The sequence below is a fragment of the Tetrao urogallus genome, assembly GCF_951394365.1.
Source record: "Tetrao urogallus genome assembly, chromosome: 7".
NCBI classification, from domain to species: domain Eukaryota; kingdom Metazoa; phylum Chordata; class Aves; order Galliformes; family Phasianidae; genus Tetrao; species Tetrao urogallus.
Window position 1 is genome coordinate 2,495,371 of NC_136820.1, and position 14,995 is coordinate 2,510,365.

Sequence of the window (14,995 nt, forward strand, 5' to 3'; positions counted from 1 at the left end):
GGATTGTGAGAAAAAGCAATTCAATTGCCTGCTCCATCAGGGAACATTAGACTACCTTTGGCAGAAGCATATCTCCAAAGGAAAAATCAACCCTCAGGTACCAAGCCATTCAGGTTGGTAGGAAACACTTTGATTCTTGGACTTCCCTCGTCCAACTGACAGGTTCGATAGTCAACAGATAGAGTTCTTCACGGATTAACAGTTTCAGGAGAAGCAGCCTCTCCTGTGGTTCTGTGAACAAAGGCACAGACAAGCTTAAGAGGTATTTTTCAATATTACTGCAAACCAACCAATTGGTTGATGACAAAGCTGAAAACAGATTTCTGGAAAGTGAAAAGTAAAGTACAAAACAAAATCTGAAGTTTGAGATCCCTAAAGCACAGTGAGCCACTGAATATGCACCTATATGCCATCCTTCTGGATACCCGTTCTCAAATATGAACATGGCAAGCAAGTTCCTTCAAGGCCCTCACCAGAGTTTAGCACTGACTATATGGTCTTCTTGCTAGGTTGGTTGCTTTGTATTGCTGCTTACATTCTCTTTTTAAAGAAGTACTCTTTCTGTAGTGGAAATAACCATTCTGCTGGTCATTATAATTCCAGAAATCATATTTCCTGAATCATTTGTTAAGTATGCCCAATACTTTGTAAGAGTTTTGAAAAGAAGTTTAGGTGATACATTTGATCACTAACGCTCATTGTCCAGTCTCTTCTGGACAAAGCCTTGGTTAGCTCTAGAAGATCAGAGAGATCCTTGTAGTTTACAGTTTTCAGACAATTTTTTGGGGTGATCTCACACCCCTGGAGACATTCAAGGTCAGCTTGGACGGGATGTGAACAACTTGATCTAGCTGTAGATGTCCCTGTTCATTGCAGAGGAGTAGGACTAGAGAACCTTTAAAGATCCCTTCCAACTCAAACTATTCTATGATTTTATGATTCCATGATTCTATTTCTATGACCAGAGCCTCAAAGAACTGAAGTCATCTTTTTCACACAAGTTTTCACAAGCCCTTTTATCTTAGGAAGCCCTGTGTAGAGGTTTCATTTCAGGATCAGGTTAATCTCTGAGTTATGATGGCTCAGACGAATGCTGGCTGGAACCTCTAAGAAATAGTCTCACACCAAGGACTAAGAAGATGTATTACGGAAATGCCTTCCTCCTGCCACCCTGCTCATTTGTCACAATATTAAAAGGCTTCTAGAAGTCTCCTAACTCAATTCTTCACAATTCTTCAGGTTAGTCAGAAAAAGTGGCCTTTAAATCGTAAAGTGGGATGCCAAAACAATAGGGACAATCTGCCAGTAGGATTTTTTGGTTTATGCTTTTAAAGATGCTTTTTTTACTACTTGTTCTTTCTCAAATATTAAACTGGGATCCTCAGTGTAAATACTGTCTGCTTGGCTTCTCAATTTATCTTTGTCTCTTTCTCATGCGATTCCTAAACTTGGCTCAAAATTCCAGCAGTATCATTTTCTTTGCCTTTTCAATGTGTAACTCAAGATCTCCATATATAGTACTACTATTAATCATCTTCAGTGCACTACGTTTGCACTGAGGTGACTTTCCTAACAGAAATGTTTATTTTAATAGGCCATTACACGCATGTATAAAATTATAAATACATTTTTCTCTTATGTGAGATACGATGTACTTGAGGGGCCATTCTTGACAACCACAATTCAGCTGGGTTACACCAAAGTCCTTTTTGTAAACCTGTTCAAGATTAGGCACTCGTTACGTTAATTGACATACATTTACATGGCTTTTTGGAACTAAAACAGTTTTCAAAACACCTGAGATCACCAACAATATTAATCAAGACTTATACTTAAATAGAAGTTTTACCCCCAAAACACATACTACAAAATGTCACAACTTCTGATTTAAATCTATAATTAAATGCTACAGTTGCTAAGTAGCCAACTGAAATTGTGTGGAGAAAATTTCAGCATGCAGTTGACTGCTCAGAGTATTGAAATTCAAATGCTGTCGTCAGTTTTAAGCTTAAGATGAGTTCTTCAAAACAATGGCAACAAGACTCCTGGCTGCAGTGACCAAGAACAGCAAGGAGATACTGCAGACTTCTTTACAAACTCTCTACTGGAATCATTATAAAACCTACATGAAATCAATTAGGGATGAGAAGGAAAATGGTAATAACAGGGAACACTTGCCTGACTAATTAATGCTTTTTTGTATTAGCTGAAAATCTGAACTCCTACTCAGCCTACATACTCACTCAAATATTCCTTCTTGTCAGCAAGAAACATAAAACAGTATTTAAAAAATAAAAGTTATTGCATAAGTATAATAACAAGTGAACATTGCAGGAGATCATCTGAAAATATCACTTCTTCTGCACTAAGTGGTACTCCAAGAACTCAGTCTGAATAGGGGGAAATCACCTAGTTTCAGGATGACAGAAAAGGGTCATGAACTGAGCTAAGATTTTTCAGTTGAACTGAGTACTCAGAGAAATCAGCTGAAGACCAAAAGATAACCAAAACGTGATCTACATAGTTTCTGCAATTGCTTTGTGTTTGCTTCCTTGCTGGAATACAGTTGTCATCATCAGAATCTCTCAAATGGAAGCAGCTACAGAAATGCAAATTACTGAATGTCATTCTTGAAAATATTCTAAGTACTTCTGTGCCTGCAAACCATAACTCATATTGCAAAGCAGCACCGTTTCTAGTTGTACTGATTACAAACCATTCTATTTGAAAGTGAACCGCTGTGAGAATACAAGAAAGACTATTCAGAGCAGCAGCTGTGGATCAAGACAAACAGCATGAGAAAGCAACGCTGAGAACCAAGGCCAGCTCCAGAAGAAGAGAAAAGCAAGTCAAGTAAGCTTCGTGACGGCCGCATGATAATTACCCTGATTGGAGGAAGAGTGCATGGCCAGGAATGACTCATGGCTCTGACTGGAAAAGTGCCTGCATGCACACTTATGGAGCATTTGTGGAAAGTTTTTTTGACATGTAAAGGCGAGTTAAAAGAGGAAAGTTGTGAATGTAGATAAGGGATGTTAGAACCTGTAATAAACAATTTGGATCGTTCACATCTGAGTCCGTGCCTGGTTGCCACAAACCAGACCAATGACAAATGCTAGCCTTTAGGGTCTCTGAGACAGGAAAGAAAAATTCAACCCATCACCATGGTCTTCTGTAGGTATTCCATATCATGACATCATGCAATAAAGTGATGGAACTGGGACAGCTGCTAAGGGAGGACTACAGTCTCCAGAGCACTTTGCTACTTCCCGCATGATTTCTGGGAGGGATATACACAGTTACGCAGTGATGCAATGCTCTCTTTTGCTCCCCACTGCCATGCTTGCAGCATATACGTAGGAGGCTCTTCTGTTCCCATTTGTTTGATTTATTATTCTTGATTCCTTTTATATTGTATTATCTCACATTCCTTTACCATTTTTGGTAAAATTCTTTATCTCAGTCAAGCAGCAACTCCTCACTTGTTCACTGGCTTCCTGTGGGGAGAGGGGGTGGGAGAGGAGGCTAGGCCTTGTCATACAACAAGACAATAAAGAAAAAATAAGTCAGTCCACAACATCTATCTTCATAAATAGACCAAAGAATCATAGAATGGCCTGCGTTGAAAAGGACCACAATGCTCATCCAGTTCAACCCCCTGCTGTGTGCAGGTCGCCAACCAGCAGCCCAGGCTGCCCAGAGCCACATCCAGCCTGGCCTTGAATGCCTGCAGGGATGGGGCATCCACAGCCTCCTTGGGCAACCTGTTCCAGTGCCTCACCACCTTCTGATGAAAAACTTCCTCCTAATATCCAACCTGAACCTCTCTGTCTCAGTTTAAAACCATTCCCCTTGTCCCATCACCACCCACCCTCACAAACAGCCGTTCCCCGTCCTGTTTATTCGCTCCCTCCAAGCACTGGAAGGCCACCATGAGGTCTCCCTGCAGCCTTCTCTTCTCCAAGCTAAACAAGTCCAGTTCCCTCAACCTTTCCTCACAGTGAAGGAAAGGTGCTCCAGCCCTCAGAGGGTGACAATTATTTTTGAAAATGTAAAAATACAGTCAGAAGCCCAAACTGTAACTCTTTGCTGGAGGCAGTACAGAGAGAGAGAGAGAGAAACCTAAAATTCAGTTCTGAAATGACAGTGTTTATCATTGACCCTACTATAAATTTTGTTTAGTAAGCAGATACGCATCTACTTAAGAAAAATATCTTACAATAAATAAAAAAATAAAAAGTTTTCTTAAACATGATTTACATACAGTCGGGAAAGTAAAGAATATCCATGTTCTGCATCGTGTATCCACTATTCTGCATCAGGGATTCAGCAAACACCCTGATGAAGAAACTTCTAAACAATCAACTGAGTCAGTCACTTCAGTGTACAAACTCTCTGTTCAGGCTGCAAGGCTTCATAGAATATACATGCACTTAACCCCATGCCTACACACGTAACAGACTTGAGAGTCATCCAACTTTGGATAAATGCAACAACTGACCTAATTAAAAGTTAAATTAAAAGACCTACAAGTTTCACAGCTTATATGAACAAAAGCTCCTGCTCAGTGAGGGATTTCTAAGTTGCAAATAACTGAACTCACTACACCCAACTACATCAGGCTAATGTTGGATGGCATTACCTTAAGGAAAGTAAGACATCAAATACAGGTTTTCTGAAATCAAAGAATTGACAGCACTTCAGTGAATGGCAGGGAAGCAACATGCAACTCTTTCTGGGACAGAAACTACTCCAGGAGTTTGAGAGGCATGGGTATTACTGATTCCTGATGCTGAGACCTAACAAAGACTATGAAGTTTAAAAAATAGATTTTCTTCACTATGCTTTTTGCTGCAAAACTTAAACACAGCTTTTTGGCTAGTCTCCTCCTAGAAGGGTGTTTCCAAAACAGCCAGGTGACTCTTTGAATGACAATGACTAAAATGTAATTTTTAAGCACAATTAACTTTTTTGTGAAAACAGGTCACTAACACGATGCTTCAGAGAACTTATTCTCCGTTACCAGAAAACATTCATGCTACCCTTTTTCCAATTGAACAAATGTGTAAACAGTACCAGCTAAGAGACAAAGTTCACAGACATCTGCCTTTTAAAAGAAATTAGAAGAGTTATTAAGCATTGCTTACTTGCTTGCACAAAAGAAATACACAACAAGTTTTAAGTGCATGCTCAGACTTTTTTTCTCTGTCTGGCTTCTCCCTTCTTCAGTGCAGTAAACAAGTTTCAAATGTATTCCTATTTCTCTTAAGTAAGGTATAGTTCCAGGCCTTACTTTAAAATTTCTCACTCAAATCACATAAAAAAAATACATCTTCCTGAAGGGTTATTTCTCTGGTGCTCTCACTTTAGAGAGAGCTATAAAGTATATAAAGCTATACTTTCCAGAAGCATAACTTCCCTGTCCTTACATACTACTTTGAGTCCTAGTTTCACAGGTAAGAAACACAAATACTGGGAAATCTAAGGAAAAAACTGCTACGTTAGGTCTTTTTCAAGGATACTACATTTTAAAATGGCCAAATATGTTTACAAGAGTTTCATTCACCTCCAATGGATGCTGTATACTTCGCATACAGTGTCACAACACAGGCACTCAAAACAAGTGAGGAGCAGATGTTTAATGATCAGTTTTGAACACTTCTGGCCCAACAAGGACCAGAATACACGGCAGCAGGCAAAGGCTTACCTTTTGCATGCACTGCCTGGGACTTCATTCCTTGTTATTAACAGCAAGCATCTCCAATGCATCCTTAAAAGAAATGGGACAACAAAAATGCACATCCACTACACCACAGTCACTTTTCTGGATCACCTTTCACTACAGCTAAAAATTTAAAACTTCTTGATGTCTCTTTTTGAGCCCTCCTTGTAACATCTGGATGTGGAGCTTCCTCACGTACACAATTATGCAGGCTTTCTGTGTATTATGTGTGAATTGCATACTAGAACTAGAATTTCCATTCTATTTCTTCAAACTGTGTTCCATTCCTTAATGCAATCCACTTCAGAACAGCGCCCACTTCCCTAAATTTCCCACGGACCAAAAAGCTTGAAAACATTTTTAGTTTAGTATGAACGAGCTACTTTTGAAGGACTTGGTATGGTTGGTGCATCTCTTCAACCACACAGGATTTAAAAACTGAAGTACATAATTTGTCTTGAAACACCAAGTCTAAGCTAGGCAGTGCACACTTTCAACAAAGCAGGCAGGAATGAGTTCAATCTCTGTTTCAAGACAGAATTAAACTGCAGATACCTTTGTGTGTACGTTTCACTTTCAATAAGCTGGCATTTTTAAATGGAAAAAAAAAAACATTCCATCAAACATTTCCAACCAGTTTTAGCAGTTAATAGACAAACGCAAAATTAAATTTCTCTTTTTCTTTTGCCTGTTAAGAATTACTTCTAGACACAGTGTATTACCTCAGGCTTTCATCCAACTGCTTTTCAGCTAGAGAAACCTCTTCTTGTAAAAACAAACAAATAAATAAATATCTGCAGCATTATGGACATGAATATAATTTCATTTGAATCAGGATAGTGCTCAGCAGGCCATAAAAGTCTCTTTCAACAAAGAAATAACAATTAAAAGCATGGCCTATAAAATCCATCACCATATTTGTAGGGAGAAAAAAAAAAAAAAAAAAAAAAAGACAAAAACAACCAAATAAGACATCAACAGCCACGCGTGAGATTCTTTAAAAAAATAAATAAAAACACCGCACTATCTTTTTCTGTTCTGTGCATTCACAACACTAGTCAGTTGCAGAAGCTTTCACCAGATGCAAGGAAATTTTTGCCAGGATGTTTTCAAGTGGAACAACTTCCAAAATAAGAGATGAGCTGGAGGTTAATAAAAAAAAACTACCAGCTTTGTGAGTTTCCACAAATAATAAACTGAAAACGTCAGATAATTCCCAGGTATCAAATATTTTCAATAATTCAATATATTTGAATGTATGGTTTCTGGTTTTCTTCCTGGTTTTGGGGGAGATTTTTTTATTTTGGGTTGTTGTTTTTTTTTTCCCCAGGCACATTCAGGAAAACGTCTAAAGGAACTGTAACAGTCTTCTGGGACAGGAAGACTAAGGTTTCTGTAAAAAATGTTATATTAATTTTTATAGTGATGCAAAGTCAGGGAAGGGTTGTTAAGGGATGGCCCCTTGCCACAGGGTGGAGTTTTGTTTTGGTATCCTTTTAGAGTCTGCAGGTGTTTGGCAGGAGCTGAAATCAGGGCCAGCTGTGATGTTTCAGCTCCGATATTTCCCTCCCCATATTTCTCAGAAGTGATGCATCAGGGTGATGTCTTACACCTGATGTACTCAACTTGTGTGGTATGACTGTAACTGCTTTGAAAGAGGGGGAAAAAAAATGAGTACCACTGCACGGCTTTCAAATTTATTTTCAGCTGGAAGCATTGATACAGAAAAATTCATCAACAAGCATTGATTTAGTCTGGTAAAACATTAGCTAACAAACTGCTTATAATAGTTTTGGGTTTGTTGCTTCCAATACAAGTCAGTCACTTGATTAAAGTAATGACACTGTATAAGGACTGTGAAAGAAATCATGTTACAAAATCAGGGGAGAATGATGTTTTAAAGAAAACAAACAAAAAGCCATTCTGAATAGAATCTGAATAGTTTCTATTAAAATTGCATTCTCTTTTAAGTTTGTTTTGTTTGGAAAACCTCAAACCACATTGTATTTCATACACATGTTCCCCAGAGTATCCTAAATAGGACCATACTGAGGTCACTGGTAAGTTTTTAAAACGTTTTAAGAATTCCTTTAATGTTTTGTACTATCTTGGTCTCGTTAAAAGAACATAGTTTTGTTTTTTTGTTTTTTTGTTTTTTTTTTTAATAGCTTGAAACAGTTTGTCTATAAAAAGCTTCATGGAAATAGTTTATACTGTACTATTAAAAGTTTGTAACAGTTTTTATGAATATTTCCTCCCTCTCATTTTTAAGAAAACTGTCCCCTTTACTATCAAGTTGGCCCCTTTTTCTCTCAGCCCCTTTAACCATACATGCAGAACCACACATACAAGCACACACTTCTATCCACAGACTGATTTACTTAGCAGTACAACTGCCTGTGGTATCCATTTTAGCTTCACAAATGAATAAATGATTACAACTGGTGGGAAAAGTGGACATTTCACTCCATTCATGGAGTATCACCTGGCACTTCAGCATAGTTGAAAACATACATATATCCATGGTTTTTGGCAGCTTACTGTCAGTATGATTGAAGCTGTAATGACATTAACAGTATGTCCTGGGATAAAAAAATGTGTTGTTTTATCTCAGTTTATAGAAGTTATACAAACTCCTCTTGGTCTTCTGAGTTATTTAAAATAAAATAAAATTTGAAAACACAACACACCTGCAGCTGATTAAATTCCATTAGATCATTTCAGTCATCTCCTTTAGCTGGCCCTTCCTACCTCCTTAAAGTTGCCTCCATTCCTCCTCTGTGTTATTCCAACAATTTTAAAGATTCTGTCTCTGGCTGGCTCCAGCTGTGTGCACCACTGGAAGCATCTCTAAGAGCTGAGGTGGCGCAAGGGGTCGGTTTCTTCTCCCAGGTAACTGGTGATAGAATGAGAGGCAATGGCCTCAAATTGTGCCAGGGGAGATTTGGGTTGAATATTAGGAACAAACTCCTCTCAGAAAGAGTGGTCAAGCATTGGAACAGGCTGTCCAGAGAAGCAGTAGAGTCATTGTTCCTGGAAGTACTCAAGAAATGTGTAGAAGCAGCACTAAGGAACATGCCTAGTGGACATGGTGAGGATGGGCTGATGGCTGGACTAGGTTATCTTAAAGGTCTTTTCCAACCTTAATGATTCTGTGATTCTATCTATGACTGGTCACTAATTGTGCCAGATTGTGTTTACAATGAATGATGACTTCATTACAGATTAACAAAGTCTGCAGAGTAGTAGGAAGACAGTGGCAATAAATTGAAAAATGGAATTGCATTCAGATCCTATTCTGCTAGCTAATACTAAAATGGAAGAGCTCAACTAAATCTAAGCACCATCTATCAGAAGTTTATTTATACTGAAGTATGTTGGGCTTGGTGCAAGTATACTTACCCTTCTTTTTATTTATTACAGTATTTTTAAGGCTTTTAATTACAAGCTAAATGACAGCTTTCCTAGAAATGTATTATCTGATCTAAACTGAGTCTGGGGAAAACAATCACAAGCAAATCAAACAAAAACATTTTAATGGATCATTATAGAGAATGATATCGAGAACTCAAGGATTGAGTTGAGTTTTATACATAAGGAATATCTTGCTGCTATTATAGCACATTCTCCTTGGTGTGAGCCGTTCCTTCCCTTCTATAACTGGGACTTCACAGTGCAGAGGACACCTGGATTCCACATTCTCAGATGCTGTGATAGACTTCTCCTTAAACTTAGACAGTGACCCAATGCACTATCAAGGCTTAAGAAACCAAAATTACAGACGAGGTTATAAGAGAGCAAAGCTATATGCAAGTACGTGTGTTTATCCCAGCTGCGTGCTGTCTGTGCAACAGCAGAAGGATGAACAGGTAGAGGCACACTCAACAAAGTGCAATGGCAAAAAGCTTCTGGATCTGAATGGCCTCTCAGATATTTAAAGATGTGTTGGGGACTTCACTTATATAAAGATATTTACTTACTTTATATGACTTTACATAAGATACCTTAAGATGTCAACAAATTTCCTATTTCCAGAAATAAAAGGAAAGAAGTGGGTAGGGTTTTCTGTTTGTTTTGTTTAGCTTTGTTTTTTTTTTGTTTTGTTTTTTTTTCCCTTCACTAAAACAAAACAACTACAGAAAATGCTTTAGGAAGTGGGCTAGTATTAAATGTGGAGGTTGGTGGCCCTGCCTGTGATGGGGGGCGTTGGAAATTCATGATCCTTCAGATCCATTCCAACTTGGGCCATTCTGTGTGTGTGAAGGCAGTATGAGAAATCAAACACAAGTATAACACGCAACATTAACACAGATACTCTTATTTCATTTCCAATAGTGATAGGAGCATGGTGACTGAGTGCCGTTTACTTCACAGAATGGTGCAGAAAAGACAACTTTTTCAAGTAGTTCTATATAGAATAAAAAACAAACAAGCCCACCATACACACACAAATCAGTACTTCCTTCTATGGGAAGATGATTTGAATAGCCTTTATTGCAAAGCACTGTAGTACCTTTGTGGACAAGCTAACTCTGTCAGGTTATTTAATATTTAAATGAACTCTAAGTAGAACAGGGTAACTGAGCCAATCTTATTTCAGTCTGGGAGGTTGCCACACCACAACATACAACCTTTTAAAAAGCAGTTTCATAGTGGAACCAACTTCTTAAAGTTTGATGCTTTACCAAAAAATCCCCACAGGCCATCTTTTTAATGTTGCCCCAAGCACAGCCAAGACAGCCATGTTCTGAGCAAAATAAAGACTCTAGCTGTATGTTCTTCAAAGCTGAATTTTAATCCCCGTGGAAGTTATGAAGTGAAAAATTTGGCCCATGCATACTCTGCAGCACGGTACTAAATCATTTTAAGGTAAAGGAGTGCTTTTATCTGAGAAAGACATTTCTGTCCTCTTGGTGGCCTAATAAGTGTTGGTTTATGCTTCTAAAAGTACAACAAACTTATTTATAACAAATGTATATAATAAACATATTGCTTTAGGATAGAGACTTGCCTGGCCTTTCCAAAAAACTACCATTTGATTTGCACTCCTGACAAACACTTCTTGACAACGGACAAGGGACAGAAAAGTTTGGCTTCCCCTCCTCTTCAACAGCCAATCATTTCTCGTTACCTACATTATTAGAAATTAATTTTAAGGAGATTAATCACAGAATAGAAAAGCTGGAACTACTGTCACACTCTTCAAGACAGTTTGTTAGGCTCTTTAACCCAACAGAAGGGGAGGAATCAGTGAATATGCAGATATCCTAACTCTAGCTAAGCTAGAAAGCAAGAATATTGTTTAGATTTTTGTGCTTCATTTTTTTTCCCCCTAAAAACTAAAAATTCTAGTTATCCACATTCTGTACACAAAAGTGATCAATTGTGGGCAACATGAAAGGTACTTTTCTGAATAGATATTCAGAGGAAATGTGCAGAAAAGAGAAAATATGTATCTGACAGAATGTGATTACTAAATATTACAGTTTCTTTCCTTCTTTTATCAGACATTTTTGACATGCTATTCAAGACATGGAATCCCTATGGTTTAAAACATCATGGCAGCATCTGTGTTCCCAAGCATGTAAATAATTCAGAGATCTGTATTTATTTCTTATCACAACATCTTATTGGTGTTACGCTCAATCCCCAACAAAAGTCTCAAATTCCGTTTTAAAATAGCTGAAATGAGGTCTGAGTGACAGGAAAAGCAATCATTACTTAGAATTTGTGAAACACTTGTAATAATGCATAGAAAAGACTTGTTGAAAACCAACCTGAGGCTCCGAGAATACCTGCTGTATATTGTTGATTGGACCGTATGGAACTCCACTACCTTCAAAGAGCTGCAACCACTCGACTGTTGTTTTTTCTGAGAACCTAAGAATAAATAAGAAGCATGTGGATTCGACTCAGTGCTTCAGATTGTAAAAAAGGTACAGAATCTCTCCCCCCCTCTCACTCTTCCATACCCTTCCCCACTGATTTCTTCCCAGTCAATACCATAATGAAAATGTACTACATGTGTTCCTCAGAAATGCAAATCCAAAGGCCACAGGGGAAAGAACTTAGCTGAACTGACTTCTATCTACTCAATCTGAAGAAATCCAGTGATGATGTAAAGCTAAATTTATCAGCAGTTTCAAATAAGGATCAACGGGTTCCCTCCAGTCCTTAATTACAGTAATGTGCTTCACATTTGTTTTCTTTTATGTACATATTTAACAACAAAAAAGTTATAAAGTGGGTATAGTCTAACATGCAACACTGTTCAATAAAAGCTGATTTAAAGCACCAGAGTGTTTTTCCTTCATTACATCCAAAACATATGTCAGGGCTAACAGCCACGTTTTTTGGTCAGATAACAACATTGACTACATGTTTATTTGCCTTATGATTGTATAATCTATCCTAAGGATATCCAGTTCAGAAAATACACACTGTGGCTATGCTGGTGAATGGATTGCTTCTCGTCCTTTTGTCATCATACACAAAAAGCTTAGCTTATTTTTCTTAAGCATTCATTTTCCAGACTGGTAGCACTGTTCTACTGCATTTCTCCTCTTTTGGTCCACTTTCTACTCTCATTTACTTGGCAGAGTTACGTATGTGAAGAAAACACACCTTGAAGCACCACCATTTACTGAGGGACAGCATTTTCTGTAGCTTTCTGGAATTTTGAAGCAAATCAACTTATTTGGAGTTCCTAAATGGCACAGAGGTAGGCCATGTTATTAGAAAGGAAAGATCTCCGTCATGATAGGAACAAACTTGAAAAGAAATGGGATGCAGTATAAAGGCCCAACAGAAATGAAATGAGTAGAAATCTTGATCTCTTGAATTACTAGTATTCTGATGCTCAACCAAGTCTTATCTGGAACAATATCAGTAGCCTCCACTATATTTCTAGCATATTTTTATGCAAAAAACAACTTTAAAGAGAAATAGGTCAAAGTAAGCAAAGACCGAGCTCCTCCCTAACGCATGAAAAGAATTAAATCATTACAAAGAAAATTTACAAATTATCTTTTTATATACGCACAGAGATCGGCTGAAGACTACTCAGATTCTAATGATGCTCAGAATAAAGAAAAGAAAGTACTGATAGCAATGAGTTGACGGATCCAAGCTTTACTGGAAAGGTCTTTCTTCCCTGCAGAAGTGAGTTACCCATTCTTTGTGGGAGTTAATCCCAATATCCAACACAATTTTCACTACAGGTAGGAAACACCCAACTTTTGTACTGCACTTCCTCAGAAATAAAGTTTTTTCTCCTCCTTAGCAGGTGTGAAGATGACAAATAATAGTGGTAGAAATTGAAGGAGTGATAACACAGAAAATCAGAATAAATGAGTATGTATGCAAAGTGTATTGTAAAGACAGTGAAATATAATTTCTCAAGAAAATAAAAGATTATTACATTTTTTATTTAAAAAAAAAAGAGGTTATAAAACTCTAATTTAAAACAAAAACAAAAAAACAGTTTATAAAACTCTCATTAAAAAAAAAATAGTTTGGGATTAAAGGACATTCCAACTTAAATGGGATTAAAGGTCCCTTCCAATCCCTAATATTCTGTGATTTTGTGATATCTGTTGTTCATTACTAAGGGAAAAATATTGCTTTGAAAGCTGATAGAAGATAAGACATGGATTAAAAATGCACACTGCCTGCAGTTTAGGTTACTAAGCATTCACTGACAGCAGTTCAGCGCTCCAAAATATCAAGTATAGACAACATAAACTTCCAAGAGCAGTAAAAGCCTGAAATTCTCTCCTGAAAATAGAAATATCTATCAGCAGGAATTTGTGAGGCCTAGATAGAGTTTTGCTCTTATTGTTTCTTTTAAAACACCACATGCTTCCATATTACCTTCTGTATTTCCCTACTTGCCACATGATCTGCTGTTCTAAACTAAAAAATTTAGATGTCATCTGTCTTTCAGTGGGAAAGCATACATTGATGTATATATAGACATAAAATCACTGCTGGAAATACATAAAAGGCTAAAAAACGGTCTATCTTTGTAGAACCTCAATGATTCCAAGTTGCTGCAGGAGAACTCTAGCAGGTGATTCACACTCCAATTTATTTATTTCCAGATGAATCCCTTTTCCCTCTAAAACGCTCTGTTATACACATAATCACAAAAGTGCCATTTAAATTATCTGTGATTTATTTGTACAATCATTTCAATTATGTAGTTTAGCTGCTCCCAATTCTTACTAGTATTTTACATGTTCAAAATAGTTTACTTTTAGGTGTTGAATGATATTTGAATTCATACTCATTTTGAAAAGAGTTGGGGAAAAAAAATGAAGAAACCAATAGGTGCAATCTTTACTGTGCAGCCTGTACTGAGCTTTTCTTCACTGAAAGCAGACAGTGGTTCCCAATGATGTTTTATTTGCATTTTAGGTAGGACTCTGTACAGTTCCTGGGAAGCTACTGAAGTCATGATACAGAAATGAGGAATCAGATTTTGCAGTAGTTAACATTAAGGATATTTCAGGCTTAAAAACGCTATGAGAGCAGAAAACGTATCACGGGCTGAACTAATGAAATTGCTACTTCACAGGAAGAAATCCTACTCAATGCCTTCTTTTCCTACATTTTTAAATTCAGCAGGCACCATTAAAGAAAGAACTCCAAATTTAAACTATGCACTCAGTAAGGTAATCCAAAAACCATTATAGAGCCATACAAGGAATAGCCTCCAAAAGTCCAAAATTTAAATAAAAAAATAAAAAAAAAAGCTCTTACATTATTTCCTTTGCAAACCACAAGTGTAGTTGTTTCTTATAAAACAAGACCTAAACTCCCTTCTCTTTTCTAATAATTGCTAGTGAAACTCATAAGATATACCATAAACTTCAGTAATTTTGAAGCAATGGCTCTTCAGATTATAAAAAAATTAAGCCACAGCAAAACATACAATTTCTGGATGCTGTGATGTAAGAGGTTAAAAGCAAAAAGATTTTCCAGCACTCTACCATGCAAGTTATCAGCCTGAGGTGTCTGGAAGTGACATAATTCTGGATATCATCATGAGAACGCTTCCATTTCTATTAGACTTTAAAACCTGCTTCTACTGCACCAAACTGATTTCAGTTTAATCTGCATTAGTAACATTCCTTTAAATACAGTCTGTGTTTATAAACATAAACTGTGTTTACAATATGTTATAAAAACATTTTTAGCCTTTTCTGTGCTCCAACATACAGCTACAATGTCTAAGCTATTCACTTACTGGTGGTCATCACATCTCAGATG

The 14,995-nt window shown here is 37.2% G+C and overlaps 1 protein-coding gene across 1 annotated transcript in view; it reads right to left on the reverse strand.

The window, feature by feature from the left end:
- The window catches only part of SUGCT (succinyl-CoA:glutarate-CoA transferase), a gene marked incomplete at both ends in the record, with an annotated part of 326,326 nt that overhangs the window by 178,982 nt on the left and 132,349 nt on the right, over positions 1–14,995 (reverse strand). Inside the window, one exon of the mRNA XM_079538007.1 lies at positions 11,500–11,602. Coding sequence (XP_079394133.1) covers positions 11,500–11,602 — 103 coding nt within the window. The remainder of the gene's footprint in view (positions 1–11,499; positions 11,603–14,995) is intronic.